At 40.6% G+C, this 27658-nt stretch overlaps 1 protein-coding gene across 2 annotated transcripts in view; it reads left to right on the top strand.

Annotated features, from left to right (window-relative positions):
* The window catches only part of ARID5B (AT-rich interaction domain 5B), a gene marked incomplete at its 5' end in the record, with an annotated part of 113790 nt that overhangs the window by 35278 nt on the left and 50854 nt on the right, over positions 1-27658 (top strand). For both annotated transcript variants that reach the window (XM_080347622.1, XM_080347621.1), the window contains one exon: positions 9595-9825. In XM_080347622.1, the coding sequence (XP_080203748.1) occupies positions 9595-9825 (231 nt within the window). The remainder of the gene's footprint in view (positions 1-9594; positions 9826-27658) is intronic.

Raw genomic sequence — 27658 nt, 5'->3', positions numbered from 1 at the left:
CCTATTATCCCCCTGTCAAATGCCCACATGAGAAGGGTACAATTTTTGTCCATATTGATGATGATTTCTGAAGGTTTCACTGACCATCTTCGGAGTGAATTGCTAGAAACAAATGAAATCGAAAAGCATATTTTTGCAGCTTTGGAAATCTTACTTAAATCAGTGTAATGAGACGCACTCAGTAAAATGTAATTATTCTCACTTCTCCATGTGTCAAAGAAATCAGCAGTATGGTTAGGGAGCGGAGGGTTACAGTGAGCTTGTTATTTTTGTGCGGAGCCAGATACAGCTTGTGTGTAGTAGATTGTAAATAGTAGATAATGCAGTTTTTATGTGTACTAAATACCCTGCAAGAATTAACGGGGTTGTTACTTCATTAAGGGTTTCAAAGAGGGCATAAATGTCAAAAGCAGAGCTCGACTGTTTAAATCACTGGACCGTTTCCACCCTCCACCCCTTATTCAGAGACCTGGGACCAGCAGCTTCTGCCGTTGCTATTTCGAGGAGGGCGCAGTTCCTCCGAATTTTCAGAATGATAGTGAAAGGGCCCCGTGTGAAACACCCAGATAAGTCTTTTGACTCATACTTTTGGGGGCAATGGAAAATGAAGGTGGTTGATGCTGCCATGGGGAAGAGGTGGTGTAACAGTCCCTGCTAAGGCAGGCTGCATGTGCTTCTCTCATTTGTGTTTGAATGGTGTGCGGAGGTGAAAGAGAGAGGAGACGACAGGAGACCCAGTTACTCTGATATTAAGCCCCGTAACTCAGTTTAACTCTCAGTGGCTTTCCTTTTTTTTTTTTTTTTTTTTTTCCCCAGTATTTCATGCCATTACATTTTCCCAGGCAAGTATGGATTTGTTGTGGACCTCTTGAGCACAGAGGGCAAATGATGGACCACAAGTTTAAAACTCATTGGACCAGAGAATATCTCCAGGGGGAAAAAAAAAATGAGCACTGAAACAGGGAACCTGTGAAGTCCTTGAGCTTGCTTTTCCAGTGGTTAATTGTCATCGTGGTAAAAATGTGTGCCCCTCTCTTGCCAGTGGCTCTAGTTGTGCGTTTCTCTGCGAGTTTTTCATTCTCCAGTATTTTCTCTGTGCAGTGCTGCACTTCAGAAGAAAGGGACACCAAGACACATAATCATAGTCATAATGATAAAGGTCATGAGAAGGTGTTGCAGGAAAAGTTACTGGATGTGACCCCCCTCATAAAGGCGCTTTAGGGGATGTGTAACTTCAGCCACGGCAGCAGTGGATGTACTTGTGTTGTAGCATAACTTCCATGCTCAAGTATTTGCAGGATCATGCTTTATATGTAAGTACTGAAGCGTAGTTCAGTGGTATGTTGGATGGTGTTCAGAGATTGCTGAAAATGGTGCATTAAATAGCACTTTGAATTGCAAAGTGCTGGTTCAGTTTTGTCTATGAGAATGATAACACTTATTATCTGATAGTTCCCTGTACAAATCTCACCTCAGGAAAAATTAAATTATGTTTGAATTCGACTAAAGCAAAGTATATCATTATTTCCTTTCGTTATTAAAAGGGATTTTTACTGTTTGTTTGTTAAAACTGAAGCAGCTGCCATGTTAGAGCCTTAGATGATTCAAAAGCAAATACAGAGGCAGAGCCATTTACAGTACAATTGGCTTGTTTAATGTGATTTAATTCCTCTTCTTGGCTTTGTCATATTACCAAATTATATTTTCAGGGCCCCCCCCCTTTTTAATTCTTTCTTCTTTTTGTTATCAGCAGAACTGAAGCTGCTTATCAGTAACCACGACAACCAGGATAAATACTTGTTTTAAAGCTGATGCACATTCAACCTGAATGGTCCATATGACCCAGAACATTCAAGAGGACGGGCAGCATGTGCTCCCTTCAACAATCAATCTCCCCCTTCCCCCTGTCTCCATCTGCTTTAGAAAGAAAGCTAATAGGGCAGCTAAAAAACCTTTTCTATCAGAGTGGTTTTCTGAAGCCGTCCATGGCAGTTTGGGTGTTTGCTGCCCCATACCTGTGACCTGAGGGGTAAGGAGAGGAGGTTTTGGGAGGCAAGGAGACAACTTCATAGCCCAGCTCTGAACGTGGCCGCATCCCCAGCATCAGCTCGCTTTTCTCGAGCTCCCACGTACCCAGAAACCTCCCCAACAAAGATTTCTGCTTGGCCTGTTCGCTCTCTCCATTGCTCTCTAAGTTGCTTGATGCCATAGAATAAATCCTTTAAGCTCTCTGTCTCAGTTTCTCTCTGTGTGTAATGGGGATAATAATTTTTACTCATCTCCATAAAGCAGTTTGAGGCCTGTGGATGGAAGGGTTATATAAAAGCTGGAAATGACGATTGTCAGTCACTCTTCTTTCGAGTCTAGAAACACCTCATAAACCCGCTTCCAAAGGCGCAGGAGGATCCTGGGAGCGCAGGGTAGGAGTTGCAGTTACGAGGGGCTGCATATTGGATTAGGGTCTGAAAAAGGATGTTGAATGCCTGGTTGGAAACTTTTTCAGTATTAAATTTCTTTCATCTTCTTCAAAAATTGGATTTATGATTCGAATTCAAAGTGATTTAATGAGAGAAATATTATGGAAGATTTGATTATATGGACATACTGTCAGTCATCAATCAACATATTTGGTTTCGTCCCTGTTAAATAGGGCTACAACAACTCAGATCCAAATCACCAACTGTAAAATGTTCTTCAACCATGTGCTTTAAGTACGTATTAGATGGTGCTGTCTTTTTTTTTTTAGTGACTGTATTGCTCTTGGGTTGAACAGCAGTTTCAATCTCCAGTAGATTTGCAAGTATTCTCTTTCTTTCAAATGTTAAACTAATCTTAGGAATTCTTCGAACGGCTGGTGCTCTGCTGGCACTGTGACAGAAAACAGAGGGCTGGGGAAGTGACACAAAATTCTGAGAATTAGCTTTGTCTCCTCCTTACAAGGGAAGAAATATCTGATACACGCTGAATGTTTTTATTCTGTATGTTGGCAGAAATGGCTTTTGCCTTTTGATCAAGTTAAAAGCAAAATCAGGCAGGCAAATGTCCACCTAAGAGTTACAGGCAACTTGTTAACATCATCATTATCTGGTAAACATAAATGTAATCACTGTGTTCGGTATCCTGCAACAGGTTGCCTTTGTTCTTGATTGCATTAGCATTCAAATAGAGGGGGTTCTCAAAGCAGGGATGAGTAGCACAGGTCCTACCAATAAAGTGGTATCTCTGTTGTGTCAGTAATTTACCCAAATTTATTTAAACCCCAAAACACAGATTTTTCAGATTTTTTTAGCCCTAGTGGGGCTAAATCATTACTGTATTTGCATTTATCTTTGAGAGAAATATGATTCTTAGATTAATATTTTTAGGTCTTGTGATTAATTAGCCAGCCAAGGCACACCAAGTGGCATTACTAGAGTGAACAAAGACCATGGGAATGAAAATGCAGAGTGGATTGGAAGATCCGTGTTTGTTAAGTCTTTCCTGATAACTGGAGAGTGGATTGGTGTGCTAGAACATGCAGAAGTGGTTCCGTGACAGTGATACAGGTACCTGAGCTGCTCAGCTGTTGCTCCAAGATCACGGCAGCCTGGTGCGAAGGATTCTTACATGGATACCTACCAGGGTTTTTAGCCTTGTCTGCACAAAGGAATCAATGCAAGAAGTGATCAAGTACGAAGCCAGATATCATTCTCCAATGAAGGTTATTTCATTGGGAGAGCCATCCTTTCTCTCATAGGAGTACTCAGAGATGTCCATGATGGTTGTCATTGCTTCTTGGCCAGCTGCAGTTACCTGGGCGATGATTTGGGGATATTTGCCAGGTTATGGCTGGATGGTGACATGAGAAGGTGTTCCCATTGCATGATTCCTCTTAAAGGTCATAAAGACCAAATTTCTTCTTCCTCCTCCTGGTTACTCTTTCATTGTGCTGCTGCTTCTGTTGCTTTTGGACTTTCTGAGAGGTTCAGGTTTTCTAGGTAATTGAGTAGTTCATTTCTATCTGCTGGAAGGCTGTACCATCTCCCTTTGGGCTGTGCTTAGAACAGGCAGCTTTGAGACGTGCAGAGCCTGTCTGACCTGCAGTTGTTTGGTTTTGAAGGGTCAGCTATGCACATCTTTGTATCGTTTACACCTGTGTTCTCATGCCCATACTGCAGAAAGGTCTTGCCAAAAGAGCGGAGCAAGGCAAGGATCATGTCTTAAGAGCTGGAAGAGCCAAAGTCCATTGTCACAGATGAGATCAACTTTTTTTACCTGGGTGGCAAGTGTATCAGCTGGGAGGGGATTTTTTAGTATGCATTTGGACTGTTGCTTTGACATAGAGCAGACTACTTTGTCATTTAGGTGGAATTAATTTCTCTCAATTTGATCTGCAAATTAAGTGTCTAGACTAAGGCTGGTTGTCATTGATGAGGGAGTAGTAGCTCCAGAGAGTAAGTTGATCCATGTCTTACAAAACGGTGGTCTGGAAGGAGATCTCTCGGACTACAGAGGGATCTGCACAACTGTTGTAGACTAAATCTGCATTAGTAGGTGAAAAGAACCCCATCACATGTGCTGCAGTGGGTTGCAGAGTGGCTTGGGAAGGCAGTGACAGCCGAACATTGCCCCGCAATGATCAAGAGACATCCCATCCTGGAATTCACAGCTGTGTTCATTCAGCACGGCCAAGCTTCGCCATTCCCGGTCCCTCCAGACATCTGGATGCGTCTTCCATTACCTCCGTGTCTGCCACGCATTGATGATGTGGTCAAAGCCTTGCATACAAGCAGTGATAAACTAAATATGATCTGTGTATCCTCTGGGAGACCCCCTTAGTAGCTGAGGGCAATGAGAGAAGGCAGAGGAGCGAGGGCACCGTGCGGGAGCGGAGCTGGATGGACAGAGCCCTGCAACTGCCTTCATTTTGGCTCTATATTCCAAATAACTCGCTTGCTCGATTTGCTACCCACACACCAAAGCGTTGTCCCATTTTATCTGTTTCCCCTGATACTTCCATTGCTTATCTTATGAAGATCTGTGTTAACATTTATCAAAACAAATGGCAAGCCTGGGACCTTTTAAGTAGTTTTTTTAGTTAATAAAACCAATCTTCTACTTCTGTTATGTTAAAAGTACATTATCTTTTTATTACAAACTCTCTACAGCTCTGTCTGTTTTCCTTCTTGGCAATTTCATGACTGCTCCAGTTGATTGCTGTATGGAGAATTACAAAATCATTAAGGGTGGGGTTTTACCAGCTGACTTACAGTACAAGCCATTTCTCAAAATAACCACAACAGTGCAATACTGATGTGTAATTTACGTCACAGTATGTTTTTATGAAATACTTTGTGGCTTACTCATTTAGATTTAGAACTGAATATCTCTTCTCTCGCTTTTTAATCAAGCTTTCTCCTTTTTTTTTTTTTTCTCTACTTTTTAATATTTTCCACTCTTAGGCTTGGCTTGGCTCCAATTTACCAGCTACACTGAAGAGGAAAAAATGATTTGATTTTTTCTTTCTTCTGCCTGCAGTTTAACTGCCAGTGTGTTTTCTTCTTTGATGTATACATTTGTGTTACCTGCCTTGGAAGAGATGGGAGATTTGTGGTAGAATATATTGCATAAAGGTAGAACAGAGAATTGATAAAGGAGATGCAGAAGTTTGGAATTTCAAACCATACCAAGCGAGTGATGCTGTTTAGCCTTCTGCTCTAGTACATTTCCTTTTTAAAAATGACTTTCTGTATAATGTCTTGTAATTAGAACAGGAAATCATTGAGTAACTGCAAGAAGAATAAGAGCACTTAAACTGAAAAGAAAATTACCTTCCGAGAAATTATACTCAGAATTTTTTTTTTCCTTTAATTTTTTTTTCTTCCCTTCACATTACTGTGTTGGCAATGATAGTAACAGATGTACGTACCCTTATCTGTATCATTGTTCTGCTTATGTTTTCTGGGGGGAAAAAAAATCATTTTCAGTAATACAAAAAATGAATGGACAGAAAATGGGAAATGCCTAATTACAAAAAATATTCTCTGTCACAACAGAGCAGCAATTAAATTGAAACTTCAATATAATTATCAATAACAGTCGAGCCTGGAAGGGTGCCAGGCGCATAAAGTTGGTGCTCAGCCTTTATGTGGTTGCTAGGAGCACGGCAAAAAGTATAAAGCTTAGAGAAAGGAATGTCTAATGTAATAAAGTAACAGAAGGTAGCATAAATCATTGTGAGAGCGGTTCATATTGACATTATTTTACTTAAATTGGGTCGAAACTAGACATTTAGTCTTACAAGAGGCACAAATTCATATTTCTTCCACAGAAATAACTCTGTGCTTTCTGGGAAGAAGTGGAGTGTGCTTTCCTAGCACCAGCCTCGTACATATTTGGAATCTTTTAAGCAAAAAATCTTTAAATGTTTGTTTCTGTTGGCATCCAAACGCATTTGCACTAATACGATTAAAAGAACTAAAGGGCAAAATACTTGGCAGCTTTTGCAGTTGAGGTAATTAGGTACAGGAAGGAACATGCATAGTTTTTCCATCAAGCTCTATAAAATCCTGGTGTGAAGGTCTTTTTAAAGAAAAAAAATGCTTACTGATGTTGAGAGTAGATTATGGCGGTTAGCAATAACATTATGGGCTGATGTTTCCGAAACAAGCAAACAAAAAGCGAGTTACAGTTTTGTATTTGTCTGTTCTCTCTGTAAATAGTTCTGGCTCTAGATGGATTTGTTAGGAATTCATGCTTTTAGCAGGCGCTTTTTTTTTTTTTTTCCTTTTGGGGCTTTTAATTGTCTTGCGTTACATATTAAAAATGGTTGTGCTGATTTGAAAAGTCAGTTCTTGCATAGATTCATTGTGTTTGGCATTTCATGCGTCTCTTACTTACAAAGACAACTTGAAGAACATGTAATCCAACATAAATGCCAGGCTGTGCCAAATTCCAGCTCTTTACCCCTCACAAAGGAAACTGTTGGATTACATTGATGCATATATAGGCAACACTCGGAAAACAGGGGTGGAACCTGGCCTCCTAATTACAGTTTCTCTGTTTTCTTGAAATATATAAATAAACAAGAAATTGACATTGGAGGCAGTTATTAAAACACACAATTATGACATAAGCATGGGATTAGAGTGATTTCAGTTGAGCCTTACAAGCAGCCTGCTGTAGGTATTGTCTTTTAGCACGTTCCCTCTGTTGAATCTAAAATGAGATTCAGAAATACAGCATCTCAGTTAAATGTTTTTAGAAATTATGTTGTTTTCTTGACTTCAACGATGTGCAATCCACATTTTGATCTCTACTCCTCCTAAGAGTAAACCCTTTCTGATCATAGTTACGGAGAATACTCAGCAATATACACTAAACCCACCATTAAATGTCACGTGTTAGATTTTGCTTGAAGAAAGAAATAGTTCTTTGCATTTTATTAGGGATTGGTCTACTTTGATTTCTCTTTCTCATGTGGGCGTGGTTGAGAAAAAAAAGTCTTTGTTCCTGGAACACTTTGTTTGTCTTTCACTAAACAAATCTTTAGTTTATTCAGCCTTTGTTCATTCTTAGAATTATCTGTTGAACCCGGAGTGAATAAGGAGAGGAAACAAATGCATCATAAAGTACTCACTGGAGTTGCACAAGCGCGTATAAGAATGATCCTGTAAAAAATGACTTTATTTTAATTTATGCCAGGATTTTGAGTTAAGTTGTCAGGGGTAGAAAGTTTGTATAATTCTGTGCAGTGACTTACAGCACATTTGTCTAGAAACTAATGGTTTACTACAAAGGCACATGGGACATACATTTATATACACCCTGTTTAAAAAGCTGACCACATCCTGGCATAAAAAAAGTTGCTGTCAGATCAACAGATTCAGCTCTCCACTATCTATACAAAGGTATAAAGTAGTAATAACTGTTAGGCAGGCTTATATGAAACTCTCAAAGGAGCTAAAGGATGGATCGTATGCTTGTTAATTCCTAGAACAGTTTTTCTGATCTGATTTTTAGAGTTTCTTAATAAAGATGAGAGGGCCAAGGGGCTCAGTCGTGCTGTTGTGTGGGGGATACTTCTTGTAAACAAAGAAAAGCTTGACCACATCCTTATCGACCAAAAGAGGGTTTAGGGCCATAAATTTCATTTTCTTAGAAATGTCAATGCTGTTTACCAAAACGTATTACTCTTACTTTTTTACACAGATAGTTTGATTTCTCTGCCTATGTCAGGCTAGTGGGGAAAGTTCTGAGTTTTGAGAAGCGCTGGCTTTCAGGAGCTGTGTCTGTAACACCAGCACTTCCAAGTCCGTCTGTTGGGTTAATTTTTTTTGCAGCACTGCATTCGTCTTCAGTGATGACATTCTAGGTGATATATCTGCTTCTAGAGACTTCTTAAAATGTAGCCTTCTATGTGTCAACATTTCCATTGCCTCATGCGAATCAAGATGAGTTGTGCCATCGTGTTTAGTTGGGGAGAACTGATCTGACATTTCTTTCAATATCTGAAATGATTTTTACTTTAAGGGTAAGAAAGATGATTTCAGTATTGGTAATGGGTTTAAATAGTAGACCTTTTGTCTCTGACAAAAGAAATAGCTGAGTTATTCAGTAACCAGAGTAGAGCAGAAAATGTAGAGCAAATGCTCTTGCCTTGTCTTCATTGGCATGCATGGAAAGCCATGTTCAGTTACCCCACCTGAGGAGATAAATGAGCATAAAAATTAGTGCTGTTAAGTACTGGCTGCATACCTGCAAATGAATAATTTCTCATGTTTGCATATCTGGTTGGTTCGTGGGGTTTTTTTGCTCTTAGATTTCCTGCTGGTTATCATATGATGAAACTTGATTGTGATATTTCAAAATCTGTCGCCTTTGTGCCTAATATCATCTAAAACCTGGGGGAATAGAAAGGTCTGAGCTCCAGATTGCTTTATATTTTGAGCTCACATTTCGTCAGTATGAGCTGTTTGAAAATTCATTTGCTCGTTGTGCTCTGCAGGTGTTTTATTGAGTCCTGCTGCATTTGCAGTTAATGTGAGGAAAGTTATTTCCACCTATGGGGCAGCTCAGCATCAATGGCCAGGTCAGACCAACCCACCTCCCTGCCCAGGGGCCCCTTGGGACTTGCCAGCATCAGATACTCAGAAGGAGAATGAATAGCTGTATGCTTTGGGGCTTGTATATTATTATTTTTAAAAGACGTTAACTGGTGTAAACATGAATTCAGTAAGGCTGTGTAGGGAGCTGAGTAAAAATGACAGTTAATGTTTCTATCGAAGCAGCCAAGTTGGCAAAGCGTGGAGAGCACTTTGGTTCAGGCTGTTGGCCAGCTTCTGGAGAGACGTGTTTTCTTGCTTATCCAGGTAGAGTCTTTGTGGGTAAGCATAGGAGAACTGAACAGAAAGACAGAAAGTAAGCTGTTTCAGTAAACTTTTAAAAATTTCTATTTTTAACCTCTCTTTCAAAAACCACTGTACTATAAAACATAGGTCTTGAGAAAAGACTGAATGTGTGGGCTGTGAGTTTTCTGAGATGCTTGAGATACAGCTCTTGTTTTGTATTTTTCTGGCATACTAAGAGTATTTTTTTTTTCTTTTCTTCATCCAGGTGAGGATGATGAAGATTCAAACCTGCTAATTCTCAGCTACCCACAGTACTGTCGATATCGTTCCATGTTAAAGCGCATTCAGGACAAGCCTTCTTCAATACTAACAGACCAGTTTGTTTTAGCCCTGGGAGGCATCGCAGTAACAAGCAAGAATCCCCAAATCTTCTACTGTCGGGATACATTTGATCATCCAACTCTAATAGAAAATGAAAGTATATGTGATGAGTTTGGTAAGTCACGATACAGCTATTTTCTTTTTCTCACAAGTAAAGGCATTTTTCTTCTTTTTAAGTGTCCACTGATTTCCAGTGGCAAGATGTCGTTCCTTTGAAGTGAACCAATGCTATTTATGGTTGAAATGTTAAGTACCAAATGTGCTCTTTCCTCTGTGAAACTGAAGGCTTCTAGCCACTAGTGGTCTTGGTATTACAACCTGAGTTTATCACAATCAAATATAATGCTACAGGAGTAGAGTGTGTAGCACAGTTACTCAGTATGAGTGAAAGGATCCCTTGGACGGATTTGAAATTTATCTACCGTAACCATTCGCCTATATCCTGTGTATTTCCAGAAGCTTTACAAAGCGTGGGGTTTAAGTCCTTGTTGGTGCAATATGCTAAAAAATGCAAAGCAGGAGAGACTCCCAGTGTGTCCCGTTGCAGAGCACTCATCAGCTGTGCATGTGCTCCCAGGGCCCCGAGCAAATGTCAGCTATAGCTGGTGTGATTCTGGCCTTTCAGAATATGGGCTTCTTCAGTGGGGGCTTTGCCACTGCTACGACCTTGATTTTACAAGTGCAGAGACACTTCTGGGAGGTGACCTCTTAATTCAAAGGATGCAGAGAATGCTCTGCAGCTCCAGGGGAGTGTGCTGCACCTTACAGCTGGGAGAGAGGGCTGCAGAGTTTGGCTCCTGATAGCTGCCAGGTGATTTCGCACTTCTCTTGGTGTATGTCAGATCAACCCAAGGGCAGCGGATGTGCTGCTGAGTGTGTGGCAGAATGCACGTTGTGTACACACCCAGAGCAACTCCAGTTAATGGGTCCAGTGTAATTTCTGTAGCAGTGTACCTATGCTGTGAGAATTAAGTTCTGTTACCCATATCACCAGACAGATGAGCGCTGCGGCTAATGCGGCAGTCTGCTTGCAGAGCAGTGGGTGCGCCTTTGTGGTGTGAGATCCCTGCATCTCCGCGAGGAAGCTCCTGTGGTCTCAGAGAGAGAATTCCTGATTGTCCATTTAACATACAGCAATAGCAGTGAGAGGGAAGGGGTTTGGCGATGCCTGCGATGGGAGAATCGTCTCCTCCTTTTTCCCAGCTCCAGCACGCTGGCTTTGAGCTTGGTGCCCAGGCCAGGCCTTGTGTTGGCAGAGAAGCACCAACCCAGCTGGTGGCATTGGGGCGTTTTGTGAGGTGGTGCAGGACTGTTCCTCAGCTTCCAACAGGCAGGAGAGATCCATCCTCGTGATGTGCTGTTGCTGGAGCACGTTACTGCTGTGGATAGTTGTAATTTTGTGATGTCAGGCTTTTGCAGGATCAGGCCCAAACTGTCAAGTCTGCTCACGCTCACACAAAACATTACAGGCTTTTAATGAACTATGAATAAAAGCGCTTGTTGCTCTTAGGGGGTGGAGGTGGTGAAAAAATGAATGAAATGCCCTGGAAGTTGGGTCCAATAACACAATAGTATTGTGTTGGTTTTTATTTACTCTGAACTCCAGCTCAGAATATAAAGTTCAGTTTTAATCAACTATCCTTTCTGTATGGGAAAGGTTATTTTAGGCTTGAAGGCGTTTGATGAGTGTACCATCTGCTTTCTGTGGAGTATTTTATTCAGGGTCATTCCTTGATTACAGGTTTGTTGAAATAGTTGGATCCATAATGTAAGTGTATCATGGAATATTAGTAATAGATGAATCAAAGAGATGTGGAGTGATGCAGAAACCATGCGTAGTGAACCATAGCAAGTGCTTTGTTCAGTCTCTGAAAGCTAACTATGCCATTCTCTTGACCTTTGCGAGGCAATTATCTCATTATCAAACCAGAGCCACAGAAATCTTAGCCATAGAAATTAAAAATATGTATTTAAAATATAGTTTGGTTTTAGGAGCAGATTTTTAAAAAATGCCTATAAAAACAAACAACAAAATTACTATTCTTTAAAAGTGTTTCTTATGAAAATAATGATGTGGTATGATTTGCAAGCCCTGCTGTGTTAGGAAGAAAAAACTGGCCAAGGTATGGTTCTGCTCCTGAATTGCAAAATGTGTGGTGTCAATTGTACTACCTTTGTTGAAGGCAACAGGCAAAGTGCTATTTTATCCTTTTCTTTGCTTGCAGGACAATAAAATGTACAACACTTCGTTATCCAAACAGTTTACATTGATATCATGTAGATTGATGTCACATGTGGAAAGTGATGACTGCTAAAGCTAAACAGAGGCAGGGTGGTACAGTAGATAAATGGATTACTCTAAGGCACTGGTATTTATCAGTCAAATCTGAGGGGAGACCAGATTACAGAAATGTGACTAAAATTCTTAAAAGGTGTCTATAAGGAGATCCAGACACATTTAATTTGAAGGGGTTGGATATTTCTTACCTTGCAAATGAAAGAAGCGTGCAGAAGGAGCAAGGTAGGAACGCGTATTTGCTCCTCACCTGAAATTCTCCAAACTCTAAAGCGAGTACAAAATTTGGGAAATACAGTCTACTAATGTCTTTATGTGGGAAGTGCTGGCTTCTGATACGGATGCCAGGTCTTTTTGAGAAGCGTTGCTGTTGAGGAAGGTGTTACATGTTCTCTGAGCGTTGGAGTACTGCGCGACAGATCCAGCATGTCACAAGTGAGACACCAGAAATACCTTTACAAAGAGCCCCATTCACTGCAGCGTGTAAGCTGTTGTCCTTGTTAGGTGGTTTTAATAGAAAGAAATGTTTTTCCAGGAAGTATTCTCTCTACTTTTATTACACATTTTTAACAAAAAAAATTCTTTTCAGCTCTGAGTCCTCATAACTCCCGACCTCCCCTTGTTTTCCGCCATTCTGTAGGGTGTAACAAGAATAAATAAAGCAGGAAATGTGGAATTGTTTTAAGCAAAACCAGGACAAAAAAAAAAAGCTTTATTGAAAATAAATAATGCAGAGGGTTTTTTTGGTGTGCCCAGGTGGTCTAGGCAGGACTGTTCTTGCAGAGCCCTTTCCTGGTTCTCCTCTGACTGGGTTCTGTGTGCCACAAGGTCCTGTCAAGGCGGCCACTGGAGAATCGGGCTGCTGAGGAGTCGGCTCGACAGCTGGAAGGCTCAAACATTTGCGTCTCTTTCTTTGCAGCCTGCCAGGGAAAGGCTCGCTCTCCATTTGCAGAGGGAGAAGCCTCCAGCTCCCGTGCTTGTTGATCTAACTACTGATTAGTTAATCTAACTGCCTTAGAGGGTTCCCCTCCAGAATGCAAATAGTCTCAAAAGCTTGCTTCTGTTGAGAAAGCAGAAGACACAAGTCGTGCTTGGATGTCTTGATAGCCAAAATTCATGGGTATGACCACAGTCGGACTGTGTACGTCTTTCTCTCCTGAAGTAAGAGCAATTAGAGGTCCTCACCAACACAAAACAGCCTGTGTGGACAGTGAAATGCTGGGATAAATGGCTAGGAACAAGAAATCTGAGATTTTTCAACCCACAGGTTGGAGTAGAGTGGAGTAGAGGCTGGAGTAGAGTTGTCCACGATTGCTCCCTTAAAATAAAAACATGTGCCAGCTGAACAATTCATTTCTCTTCAACTCAAGATCATTGGTAAAGGCATTTCTCAATCTTTTTCATTTGTCAGCCTCTGGGGTTACTGTTATTTGATAACTTGTAAATGCATGTAATTTATGGGGATTTGCTGTGTCGTCAGATATGCTGCAAGAGAGAAGGAATGAAAAAATCGTGATCCTAACAGTTTTCATTATGAACTGAAGATGTAGATGGAGGCCAGGCTACCTGTGTGGTGTCCAGAAGGTGTATCTGAGGTCACTGGGCAGAAATGGGTGAGCAGCCGTTGCTGGAGCAGCACACAGCCTCTGCGTTTGCTTGTCCCAAGAAGGTGCCTCAACCTTCTACTGCACTCGTTCCTGCTCCACTGCATCGAGTGACTCCCACGGCGCATTGTTGAGTGTGGATCCTTTGGCAGTCTTGTTGTGGGCTGCATTTCCAGATGCAGGTGGGCACCTACAGCAAGGGAGCCCGGAGATGTTTCTGTCATATGAGCTCCACCTTCTTGAGGCTTGGGGACTGAAAAGGTGGTGGGAACAGAGAGACAGCTGAGAACCAGGAGGGTCGGGTGCTTGGATGGTGGTGGATTCCTTACAGCTCCATCAGCTTTCCCAAGTGAAGATCTTGCACAGAAGGATTTATTGCCGTGCTTTGCTTAGATAAATATTACAAATTCTGCCTGCTAAGGATGAACCACTTACACTTTCATTTTGTGAGCTTGGGGTTGCTTTTTGTACAAACAAAAGTAAGAGAGAAAACAGAATACATTATTTTTTTTCTTGATTTTTAAAATCTATTTGGTAAATCTTAAATAATTCTGGATTCTTTTTAAAGCATGCTGGGTCCAATATGCCATTAAACAAGCTGTTTGGTCCCTGGGGTACTGTAAACACTTGTTCACCCCCAAAAGAAGGTTAAAAGTCTAATTTTTGCATGTAAAGGCCAATTTTTTATAAAACACTTCATACAAAGAAAGTGAGAGAACTACATCCTGCTGTGGTATTAATATCATTTTTTCTCTGAAAAAGGAAACTTCTTTGCTTTACTATCTATATATATGTGTAAAGGGCGTTGCAGTCTTCACTTCCCTCCTCTCCCTTTCTCCTCCAGTAAAACTTAATATATTGCATGCACATCTACATTAAGAACAAAACAAAAACCAAAACCTTCACCAACTAGGGATGTCCCTGTAACACAATGGAGAAAGCGGATGCTCTGGGTTCCAGGGCTGGCTGGGGAGTGAGGAGTGAGGGATGAATTACTGACCTCTGAGCCCACAATTTCAGAAGGACCCACCTGCTCTCTTGTCATCGACCAGGGAAACCACGTAAGGACAGCGCTGTGAAGAAGAAGGGGCTTTCTAGGGATAGGTCATGTGCCGGAAAAAATGTGTTGAATGAAGGCGATTGCCGTCAGAGTGTAGAGTGGTACCGTTACTCCTGGTTGTAGGTGAAATTTGGTCTCTACTTTCGTTGTGCATCTCAGTTTTATAGAAGTTTGTGACTCCTAGATAAAATTAATTGTTTAGGGGAAAAACATAATAAAACAAAACCTTGGCAGGGTGTGAGACATTAAAAAAAAGGGGGGAAGAAGAATGAATGTTTCCAGTCTAAACGAAATACAGTTTTCCTGTTGGTGACTTTGTGTGAGTCAAAGTTGGCTTTTCTTTTTAAACCAGCTCTGGTACAAAAAATGTACTAGGCCAGAAAGGGTGGGTTTTTTTAATGTATTTCAGCTGACGTATCAGCATTATTGATATTGACTGTTTTAGCTACCTGCGGGATAATTTATAGCAGTAAAATTCAGAAAACCCCAAAGTTTTAAGATAGATGCTTCGGGTTTCTTTGTTTTAACACAAATGTGATGTTAGAGTGGAATCGGTGTTAGTGCTCCTCTGCTAAGACTAAAACGTGTAAGTGTTTAGAAATGCGACAGGAGGAGTATAGAGGCTTTTTATTAGCATGGATAACTGGGATCCTGATAGAGCTTTATGGCAGCATCTCCTACAGTGTGAAAAATATGCAGATATTTTCCAAGGTCCTGGGCAGGGTGGCTTAGCTAAATATTTCAAATTTTAACTCTCTCAAAACAAAAACAGGACATAGCTGGAGGGGAAGTAGCGATTAATGCATAATAGTGCTATATACCATATAGATAAATGTACATTTCCTCTTCCTTTCCACCCCACCTCTGTAAACATAAGCTTTTAGCTTGAAAAAGCAAATCTGGCAATGTTCTGGATTCTGGTCAGACTTCTTTCTTTTTTTGTTAATTCAACTGTAGAGTAAGATATTAATGATCCCCAGATGTTGTTTATAATGATTGATTTTTCAGTTGTGAAAAAATACTTGCAGTTTTTTTAAACAATTGATATTTTCTAGTGTGCTCTGCAGCATTTGAATAAAATGTCTGAAGGCAGAGCTGTTTATGTGCCCAACATAATCGCTTCTGTTAAGTGATTTCTTCATTCTTAACATTTTTAGCTCTAATTGCTTTTTCCCCATACATCTAAAAATAAATATTTGCAAGTTTTGCATTCTGTCACTCATTGAAATGCATAAAATATTTGTATACTCAAAGCAAAAAGGCACTGATAAGGGGTCACATTCTGTCTCACTTAGTGGCGTAAATCCAAAATAACTCGATCCACTTCAGTGGCTGTTACTCAAGATTTTCACCAGTTAACCAGAGGCAGAATCTCACTCAATGTTAACAGCAAGCTGTTAAGTGAACATAAGTAATGTGTGGTAAAGTAAGATAAAATACCTTCCTGTCTGCAAGAACTTCAATAGAAGAAAATGCTGTTAGCTTCTACTTTTTTTTTTGGTGCACTTTCACTAGCAACCATAGCCTTAACCAGGATAAATATTAAGACAGATTATTTTTCTCTTTGTAATCAAGACTAATTTCTGGAGAATGCTGGTTTTATGTGAGATGCGTGAACACAGCTCCCCTGCCCAGGCCGCTTGGAGAGTCCACGTGGCTCCTTCCATTTTCGGGTGCCCTTGGGGGTTCGTCGGGGAGAGAGGGACCGATGCTGGTTGCACAGTGTCACTGTCCTGTGGTGCTCCTACATGGCCTGGCTGCTCCAGGGAGCATCGGGGCTGGGAGCTGTGGGGTGGCCGATACGGGCTGCATGCTGGGACAGCCCCAGCTTTTGGGGCTGGCACGGGACTGGGGGTGAGATGCCCTCCCATGAGCCCAGGGCCTGGGTGTGCCCACATCCTGTCTGGCGCCTTTAACTTCTCCTTTTTAATGGCTGATTGAAGAGTTGATTATGTGATGGCATTGTGGGGTTTACGTTTTCTTAGCCAGAGTTTGGCAAAGTATTAACGTGTGGTTCCAGCAAACAAAGGTAACCCCAGCAAGTGAGCTGTTCTTCTCTGCCTGATAAATGTAACTTGTTACATGGGGTTTGTTATTTATTACACATGCGTCTTTTTTATTGGTGTCCATTCACTAAATGATGGTAGATATAAATGACTAATTCTTCCTATATAAGATTTCCACTCGGTAGCTAGTTTTATGATTCAGCTATCAAAATCACTTCTTATCATTATAGTGAGAAGTAAGGTGATATGCATTCATCATGAGTGTGAGAGCCATGTCCCTTATTCATGTCTTAATTTCTGGAGCCATCTTTTTTTGTTTGCAGTATGACTTCATTAGAGCACCCTCGTTTGACCATTCCCCTGGTGTCAGTGCCTCCCTTGAGCGCCAGGACTGCCCAGACTCTTGGGCTTTGTCTCGGGAGAGTTTTTGGTCCCACACACCCTAAGCCTCACAAGCAGCGTCCCCAAGGTGCTGGGAGCTTGGGAGACCTTTGTAGCCAGGGAAAGGCCCCTGTTCCCGTGCCCATACAATGGAAAAGAGAAGTGGTTTATGTCAGAATATGGTCACATTCTTCTGATTAAACCCACTCAAAAAGAAGAAAAAAAAAAAAAAGACAACATTGTAATATTTTCCAATGACTGTTTATCATGAATTACGTCAGCCTTAGTTTAAATTGCTATTATTTCTCCTTAATGCTTCTTGGTGCCTGCATAATTTACGGCATTGGCAGCTGCGGGACTATGAAATAACCTTTCACAACCACCATACAATAGTAAAGAACATGGAGTTTTTGTTGTTAATTATTATGGGAGTCCTTTAACTTTTTTACAAAGTGACATAAAATATTGTTGAGGTATTTATGGTTAAAGCTACTTTTACATGGATCTATTTTGCTCCTGGCTAGTTCTTAACTAAAGCAGTCATTTGTGGTTATTATGCCTTGGGAGATATTATGTCAGAACTGGTTTAAGAGTATTATTATGTATCACATGTCATATATTACATGTCAGCACTTGAGGCTGTCTTTCAATAAAAACAAATGTAATTTTAGTTAATGGTCTTTTAGGTATAGGCCATTTGTAAATTTACCTGAGTTCATTTGAAAGCATACTAAAAAGCTTCGTTCTCCCGGAGTGCACTTGAGTAATTTCATTTTGGCTTCAGATGGAATTTTCAAAATATTTGTCATTATTTCAATTGGAGGGTGCTGCCTCGAAAAAGCAAATAGTTTCCCAATACCGAGGTTAATGTGCACGTTTTAAGGAGCTGTAACTGTTACTCATTACTTTGTTTAGTTTTCCCCCTTAGGAGCTCAGGCTTCCCAGGTTCCCCACTGCTCAGGATGATAGGAGTATCCCAGGCAACTAAGCCACCTCATGATGATACTTCCCTGGGCCGCTTAAATGAGTAGCTTATACCTTCTAGGTAATCCGTGGGGTGAAAAGGGGTATAAATTAAAGGTTGCAGGCGAGTTTTTAGGTTTCCTTGAAGTTTCATTTCAGATCTGGAAAATGCAGACTGACACAAAGCAAACTTTGAATTAATATGCCATTACCCTTGGTTCCAAATACTGTGCATGTTTTCCAGTACTTACTTATTTAAAGCAAGAAATGAAGCATATAAGGTGTGCCAGAAAGTTTACAAAGAACGAAAACACATAAATGACTCATGCGCACTTTTTCTGATTTTTTTTTTTTTCTTGATCTGTAATTAGTTAATTACTGCTAGGCAAAAAGAAAAAAAAATGAGGCATGATTTCTCTCCCCCTCTATCTATGTTTGAGCAACATAACAATGATCAAAGCCTCTATTTGTCTCTAGTTACATTTTACTCTATGGGACTACTGTTTTTGGTGATTCTATTGTAGGGAATAGAAACCCTGCTGGGAAAAAAAATCGGTCTCTATCCCTCTACAAATGCTCACGCTGAAGATGTGAAGTTGCAAACGTGAAATTAAAAAAGCAAGCAAAGAGCAGGGTGAGCATGTTGTCTGTTGCTAAGTTGGAATTTAATGAGAGGAACATAAAATGAAGCTAAACTTGCCTGGATGCTGCGAGATTTTTTTAATATTAGGGAGCATGCTTGATTTCCCTGGAAATGAGTGAGCAATCTGAATTTAGAGTTGCTTGGTGTGGGGAGGGAGTGTTTCGTTCCCTTTCTTAGTCAAAGGCATTTCACAAGCCGATTGCCAGTGAAAGGGGAATCTATAATTACGTAAGACTGTAGCAAACTTTTCTGTTTAATGAATGAATATTAGGTATTTGGGGTGCAGATAAAAGATGGTAAAAAAGGGAGAGAGAGCTGACGTCTTAGAGATTTTAATAAAGACTGAAGTTAGTAGTGAAAAGGTCAAAGTGCCATTTGTTGAGCCCCTGCTTCTGGCGCGGTTTCAAAGCTCCCAGTGCTGACTGGGGGGCTGTGATGTGTGTTAATGAACAGTTGTGGCACTGAACTGAGATCATGGGTTGGTCACATGAATATACATAAAAGTTATGAGTAAAGATTTTTTTTTACCCCCTCTTTTTGCTGCAGTTTGGCTGTTGGAAGGACTAAACAATTAAAAGAAATGTTTGAAATGTTTGAACACCACATTATGTCCCCTAGACTGTAAGGAAAATGAGCTATGAATAATAGAATACTGCTCTAGTTAAATATAGTTATTGAAAATTGTTTTTAGCTACAGATGTTATGCCATTTTAGAAACTTAGACTAAATAATGTCAGATCTTGTTTGCTTTTTTAGTATGTTATTCATTTATTGGGAAATTCAAAATTTAAAACAGCTGGGAAAGGGTTTGGTGTTCACTATGTAATCTTTAAAATGTGTACATTTCAGACTTACTCTTATAGTGCTGTTTAGAAATGACTGAATTGTATATTATAAAGTTCTGTAAACATGCTCTACCATGTAGATGACAGGAAAACATGAAATGGGAAAATGTGATAATTCTGGAGCTAGATTTTATGTATTACAGCCTTGATAAAACAGCAAATGGCTTTCTCAATTTAAATAATTTGTAACTTTCCAGGAACATGCATGGGTGTTATGAACAGTATGTCTAAAACAGCGGCAGAAAATAATGTTCGTTCTCCTTTAATTCTCGCTTTGATGTTTATGTCAAAATGAAGGAGTTAATTTATCTAAGAGTTTCACTGCATGAGTTGGACTGTACAAAACCAATCATGTAGAAATAATAGACTACCATTGGAAGTGCTGTACTATTGCAGTTTTAATAGCTCTTCAGTTCTGCTCAACAATTAGTCCATACATTTTATAGCTGTGTCTTTAAGAAACTGGCACACTCAGCAAAATCACAGTAATTGGGAGATGATGCAATGTGGAGAGAAATCAGAGGAAGAAAAATAATTGAAAAATGGTGTTTTGTTCGGGTTTGAGTTTGTTTTCTTTTAAAATTTTAAACACTGCAGTAGTAATTACTGGTGGGTGAGACTTCTGCAGAATTTAAATTTGATGTGGCTGGATTTTTATGAATTTGTTTTTCAGGCAAATTGCAGAAGAGGCAAAATAAGGCATTAAAATTCTTGCTATAGTTTTCTCTCTCTGAAATCAAGTAAAGGCATTCAGGGTGATCCAGAGGAAGGACTTTTCCCAGTGCTGTTTGAGTAAGTTTTCTTTACCTGTCAGCATCTTCATAAGCCATAAATCATGGACAATATGTGAATTACTTTATCATTTACACAAACATTTAAAGAGACCTCGGCAATCCCTTTTCGCTTGTGTCCACTGGAGAAGGTACCACTGTGTCAGGGCATGAGCATCCATCCTCCCAGTGGTAGCCAATGCATGCTGGTAGTTTCTTTGCAGGACCTTGTTTCTATGCGTAAATACTGAATATGAAGGCAAATTTTTTATTTTTTTTTTAATTGGGTTTTTTGTAGGCTTATTATTGGCAGTTCGAGCGTTATAATGTTTTTTAATTGATTTATTGTCCATTACGAGCCAAAGGCCAGTGAAGCATTTTACATTTCAGCTGGAGTTTGGGCCCTGGTACTAGATGTAGCTGTATCTTGGTCTTTTAGTGATCAGATAAGCATTTCCTTGTGCTTTGGGGCTGCTGTGTTGGTCTTAATGCCATAAATTACTTGAGGGTAATGATAGATAACCGACTGATGAGAGTAGGAGAGCAAACCTGGTTCTTAGATGAATAAGCAGGGGAATAGTGAGAAGAAATAGAGGTGTTACTGCTGCTGCATATGACGCTAGAGGAAATCATTATCAAACCCCCTAAGAGCTAACATTTTTGATAAGTCAGTCAAATAATGATGGCTTTCTGCAAAAAAAAGACGATGCGATTTCATGGGATAACTGCACTACTAATACTCAAATGTATTATCCTGAACTGTGGGCTGCAAAGGAACATGGAAGAGCAGGAAGAGTTTAGAGAGATTTTTGTTTCCCCGCTTTCAGCTTTGTGCCCAACTCTGATGCCCATGCTTTGCACATTGCATTGAAATATTGGACAGGGTTAAGGAAGGAGCCAAAACCCAATTTGTAGCATGGAAATCTTGCCTTCAAGTGAAAGACTAAAGAATAGCAATCCGTTTAGCACATGGAGGAGAAGACTAAGAAGGGACTCAATCACAGTCTTTTAGTACCCTCATGAGGAGACCTGTGTCGGTAGAGACCTCTCTAATTTGGCAGACAGACACGTAGCTGGACCCCATGCTTCCAAGTGAAAGCAGATAAATTAATGCTGAAACCAAGACACAATTATCTACCAGTGAGGGGTAATTAAGCATGGGAACAACTTAGCCAGGAGTAACTTAGATTATTTATTACTTGAATCTTTTAAATCAAGACTACTTTCCAAAAGCCACGATCCTTACCCAAGGAGGAAATACTGTCTTCATCCAGTGGTCACTGATATCGTATAGGCAGTATTTGCAGAAAGTAAACAGGGCACTAACATCCTACCAGTTCCTTCTGGCCTTAAAAATCTGTTACTTTATTAATAATTTGTAGCATCTGGGCTAGTCAAGGCTTGACTATGTTGGATCTCTTGTCCATTATACAGTACAACAAACCTTCCCAAGATTTGCTTACACTCTTAAGTAGACAAGGTGAAGTTTAGCATTTGTTGGGACTGGGGGCTGAGGTACAGGGTTACGGAGGAACCTGGTGCATTAGGAGCTAAATCCTGGTGTCTTCACTGGTCCACCTTCGTGGCTGTTGAGACCTCTTGTCTTCTTTGTTCTCCTTACCAATCTCAATCCACCATGAGCGGCTGCCTGTGTCGGAGCTCCTCTGCTCTGCTCATCAGTCCCTTTCTCTGTTGGGGACATCTGCTCAGGGAAAACTAGATCTGGTCCATTTTAGGCTACTTCAGTAACTGCTACAGAGGGCTGTCTCCTCAGTTGAAGTATGGAAAATGTAACTCAGTTGCATCTCATTTGGATGTGCAGCTACACACTGCAAGATCTAGAGACTTAGTGTACCAACTTCATGAGTCTTCTCTGATGGGTCCTTCACAGACGTCTCCAGTCACCTTACCTTTTGCGTAATAGCTTTAAACAGCATGTTAATTAAAAAGTAGGTGTTAGCAACAAGTGAGTAATAGAAGAGGAGGAATTTATTTAAAATCGGCCATTTCAGCCCACAGAAAGGATGAGAGAATATGTGAAAAGACTAATGGTGATCATCCTGCTGCCATGGGTGACATTCGCAGATGCTGCTGCTTCTTCAACAGAAGGGCAGTGTGCAGCCTTCCAGCTCTGTCATCACCTCCTGTGTTTTGCTCTGGATTTGCAACTATAGTAGAAGTTAAACTCCCAATAAAAACACCTCTTTGCTGTGGGGTGGCATGTTTACTTTAAGTAGGTGTTGATGATTCTATTTCTCACTTCGTTGATTAAATAAGTCACTTCATCTTAGAAGTCTTACAAACCTCAGCTGAACTTTGCTGAGATGAGCCTGTGTCCCATTACCTACTTTCACAAAGGTAGAGCATGAGTGTGAAAAACAAGGAAAAGATTATTCCTGGGGTCTTTAGAAGTTCTTAGATCAGAATACCACATTCAAAATTAGCAGTATGGTTGCCCTGATTCTTTTATAGCATCCTGGTTTTGCAATGAACCATAATAATTTGACTGATTTGCCAAAAAAATGATGATTCTTCAGGGTTTTTTTGGTGTTGGCTGTTTTGAAAGGCAGTCTGTAATTAAGATGAATACGTCTACATTGTGAATGTTTAGTTATGGTAGAGATGGGTTTGTTATAAAGCAAACAAACAAAAAAAAAAACCCAAAATTACCTAGCTGCAAGTCCTTGCAGTTGTTTAGTTTAGAAGTTTTAAGTCAATTCATGGAAGTCTGTGTTTACTGTCGTTAGAGCATGATCATGACATTGGAATGTATTGCGGAAAAAAGACGCTATAAAATGAAATGCACGTTTACGGGTAAGGAGCAGAGAGCACTTAGGATCAGCAGTGAAACTGCAATATCTCTTTGAAGTGTAGCAAAGAGGAGTACTCACCACTGCCATTTTGGGTTTAGAGGGTAGTGAACTGACACACTCAGTGAGTTCTAGCACTGTAACAGCAGCTGGACCCAACGCCATTAATTTCAAGAAAATATGGACCGTGATATCCCAATGACAGCAGTCAGAAGAAAAAAACTAGAACTGAAGCACTTCGTTTAAAATAAAACTTTATTATAAAGTCCGGTCTCCTAAGATGCTGCTTTTGTGCTGTGCTGCATGTGAGTAATCTCCATGACTCATCTCGCCTCTGACATACTGCAGCCATCAACGTTACCAGCCACGAGTGTTGCCCTTCATAAAGGAAATATCCTATTTTTGGTGTGGCAATGTCCTCAGTTTTAAAGAATTTTCCTCTTTTAAAGTGCTCAGACAATTAACGCCTCATGCATGTATTCAACAATGGTTGCCTAGCAACCATCAGAAATATTCGGGAGAGCAAAGGCAGCCGAGATGAATGAGCAGAAGCATCAGCTCCCATTTCAGGTGAGCTGGAGAAGGCGTCAGGGCTGCACTGACTGTTGGGACCCGAGCATGAATATCGATGAAAATCAGACAATGCCAAAGTCTTGCACGTCAATCAGATGCGAAGATGGGGTGAGTTGTGCAGCCAGAAGCAGTTGCAGGAGGTTGCAGTCGCTTGGGCTTTGTTAGTTTCAGGAGCCTAGACCAAAACAATGTAACAATCCTTAAATGATGGAGAGTCCACAAACACTCCTTGTTTGCTGAGGAAAGTTTTGCTGCCTTGTGTTGCATTTCACCTGCAGTTAAGAGAAGGGCTGAAGATCCCACTGCCTTTGGTGGAGGTTTTTGGGCATGGGTCTAAGTACCAGGTGAACCCCTTGCCGGAGGCTTGTCTCCAGCCCATCTCTTGCATTGCCACCCCACTCCCACTTCTTCTCATTTTGCATTTTAATTCTGGCATAACTTTTACTGTACAGGAGGTTTTCTCACTCTTCTGAGTCAAGTCTTTGATGCCGTTTTTAGCATTGGAAGATGCCATTGGAATGAAATGGAAATATTTTCTGCAGTAGCAGCCTTCAGTCACTATGGTCTTTTTTCCTTTTTTGGGGGTTTTCATCAGAACGGTTGACATGAAAGGCTTGGTCTAGTGTGGGAAACAACCTTATCATGCTGGGTTGACATACTCTTGGGGACATCTCTGTCACCACGATGCTGGTGTGGCCATGTCCTGTGCCCGTCCGTGTCTGTGGATGAGCTATGGTGCTGCTCCATGGTCTCCCCAGTGGTTATGCCATCGCTCGGTGTGGTGGGGTGCAGGAGCACAGGGTCCTGGGGTTTTGGTCTCTAGAAGTATTTTCAGTTGGTTTATTTTCATTAGATACCTTAAAATTGAAGAGCCTGATAGTTGTCTGTTAGCGTTGCTCAGAACTTTTTTGACTGCCTGCCCTGGTTAGAAGATGATTATGACATTCTGGCATTTTCCTGTTGGATAGAAAAATTGGATTTATGACCATCTCAGCTTCAAAGGTAAAGGTTAAGAGCAAGATTATGATCTCCTTTCCACTCATGTAAATCCACAAGAGTCAATTACTTTGGATTGACAGTGATGTGATTTAGATCAGAATCTGGCACTAAAGCTTTTTGGGGTTTGGTCCTACATCCATTGACTTCAGTGCCACTTGTCTGCTGACTCTTTGCTTTTGGTATGTGGTGGCAGTATTTGCATGTGGAAGTGCCTCAGGGGCCCCACGTAAAACATTGGTTCACTAGCTTTAGTGGGGGGATTTTTAGATTAGATGTTAAAATCAAAATATGCAAGGGGTGATTGGGAAGTAACAGAGGCACAAGGGTAATCAAAATAATGTGATTTTTAAGATTGATATCTGGTGACTTAGAGCTGAAAAAAATCCCGTATGTATCTTGGAGGTCTGAGGCTTTTACTCTTTCTGATTATAAAAGACATTTATTTCTGGCCTTGATGGCTGATGACATATCAAACTTAAAATATGCCATGATCCTATAGTCTGGTAGTGCTTTCTGGCACTGGTCAGGGACTAAATATAGCCAGTTTTGAACTGCTGTGATAAACCTGGAAATAATGTTCAGCAGAAAATTCTCAGACAATTCCATAGACAAATGTGGAATACGAAATGACTTTTCTGGATCGCATCTGGTTTGTACTGTATATGCTTTTCTGCCCCGTCTCTCGCCCCCTTGTTTTCCAACTATCCTACAAATGTTTGTGGTACAGATAAATCTTAACTGAAGCATCTCAGTGGTTCATGTTAGTTCATGCTAAAGCAACAAATAACATAAAGGGTTTTTAAACCCCAGCTATTCCACGCATTCCTTTTGGCTTTGTAAACCATTTTGCCTTGTTTTTACAAAAAGAAGGTGTATTTAAAAAAAAAAAAAAAAAGGCGTACATTTCCAAAAATCACTGATTGTCTTCAAATGAACATAATCCAGGAACATGCAGATTCTTGCATTGTATTATGGGATTAGTGGTATTCATCTGTCATGCATAATGTGAAGGTGATATTCAGAGGAAAAAACCAGCCTTTTTGAAAGGATTTTTTTTTTTTTTAATTATATACTCACATTTGTTTTCTTTTTATTTTTTTTTTAACTCATATACTTCTACCAGGCTATGTTTCATTTCAAGATGGTGTCTTTGCTAGAAAGATAATCGAATGTAATGTCTTCCACAACCTCTTCATATGCATGACTGCATAAAGCTTGTGTAACAGTTTATTGTTATAAAATTAGTATAGCATAGCATAGAGCAAACTGGGCCCCTGGCCAGATGAACTAGACAATGAATAGTTATATAAGGTTTTGAAGCACATGTATTAGAACACAAGCGCCCTGTATTTTCTTCTCAATTGTCTGCTGTTTGTTAATGTTTCCCTTTCAACGTGATTGCATCTCAATTTAATAGCACTTGCCATTTCAGGGTTTACTGTGCCAGCACTCGCATAGTTACATCCCCTCTGTGCTGCAAAGCCTGCATGTATATTAAAACTGAACTAGGCATGGTTAGCTAATGGGTACTTCGAGAGATATGCACTTATAGAATTAAGTGATGTATGTAATTGTTAATTTTATGTTAACAAGTTTGAAAAATGTGTTTCACCAATAATTGTAATGCTGCATTCTGTGCAAAGCGTGACATTTTAATTCTTGTTGAACAATTTCCTACCTCTGCTCTGTGTTTTCATGGCAGGGTATTATTTTGCAATCAAGATAAAAGCATTATTTATTAAAGTTCTAAAATATTACATTACTGGAAGTTTTAAGCTGCAGATCAATCTCCTGTTTCATAAAAGCATTTCATTGATTTTTTTTTTAATTTTTTTTTTTAATTGGTCTTTGAATTTAAACTTAAGTTCCACATTATGGATTGTGTACGATTCCAGAAGCAGAGGGATGTTTTAGTGGAGACTCGGTGCTGTTTTGAGGGAAGCTGTACCTGTCACGGAGCTGTGGGAAAGGCTTGCCTTTGGCATATGCCCCTTTGGGACTGTCAGATCCCAGCCTGCTGCATGTTTGGCACAGGGAGCCCATTGACTTGGGCTGTGGGAAACCTACATTCAGCACTATCTATCGGTCCTTGTGTCTCTTTCTGTGCCTCCAAAGGAACTTCTGTTAGAGACTTTTCGTCTTTGGGAGTCAAATAAGAACTGCTCCGTGATTTCAGAGGTGCAAGACAGCCTTTCTGCAGTGAGGTGGTGCTCAGTAGCCTCTGGCTGCAGTAGCCCAGGTGTCACCCTGTGAAAGAGTGACACTTACACCTGGATTTGTGGTGCTGGATTTGTTTACTTTCTGTATGTAACCTAAACAGCGCAGAGGTCTGGCTTCCCCCACTGCCCCATGCTCCAGTCTTCCTGTTCCTCAGTTCACCGTGCCAGGCACTTGCCTTTTCCTCCCCTTCTCTGGACGGTCCCGGCCACATCCCCATCCTCCCCAACCAGCGAGGGAAGGCAATTGAGAAGAGGGCATCGCTACCACCCCCTGCTGAGGTCAGGAGTGGCTGTGGCCAGGATTTGACTTCCCAAGAAAGGAGGATTTTCTCATTTGCCACGAAAGAGAAGGAAAGGGCAGGATGGGAGGAGCATAATAGGCTCAAAACTCAATAAAAATAGCAAAGGAAACAAACAGTTTGTGCCTAATTTGAAACCAGCTGATCTCCATGGTGATTGCAACAAATCTGTGCTACGTTTGACTGTTTAGTGAGACAAAGGTTAGAAATAGGAGTTCACTCGCCATGCTGGACTGTTTGAATGAACAGAGGAGTGGGAGGGTTGGGACCTTTGCGGTCATTGAGTGACCATGTGAAGGTGCTGGGGGGAGTTCGGGGGATGACAGAATTGAAACTCCGAAGGATTTGTGTGTCTTCCTTCCTCGTGCATCTTAAGAAAAATCAGCTTTTTTACATTTCCTGGAATTTTTGTTTTCAACAGTGCAGTTCTGTGGAAAGAAGAGTCTGTAGGGCTGTGGCTTCAGACAAAAATAGCATGAT

Source organism: Nesoenas mayeri (assembly GCF_963082525.1).
Source record: "Nesoenas mayeri genome assembly, chromosome: 7".
NCBI lineage: Eukaryota > Metazoa > Chordata > Aves > Columbiformes > Columbidae > Nesoenas > Nesoenas mayeri.
This window is presented reverse-complemented; position numbering and strand designations above follow the sequence as displayed.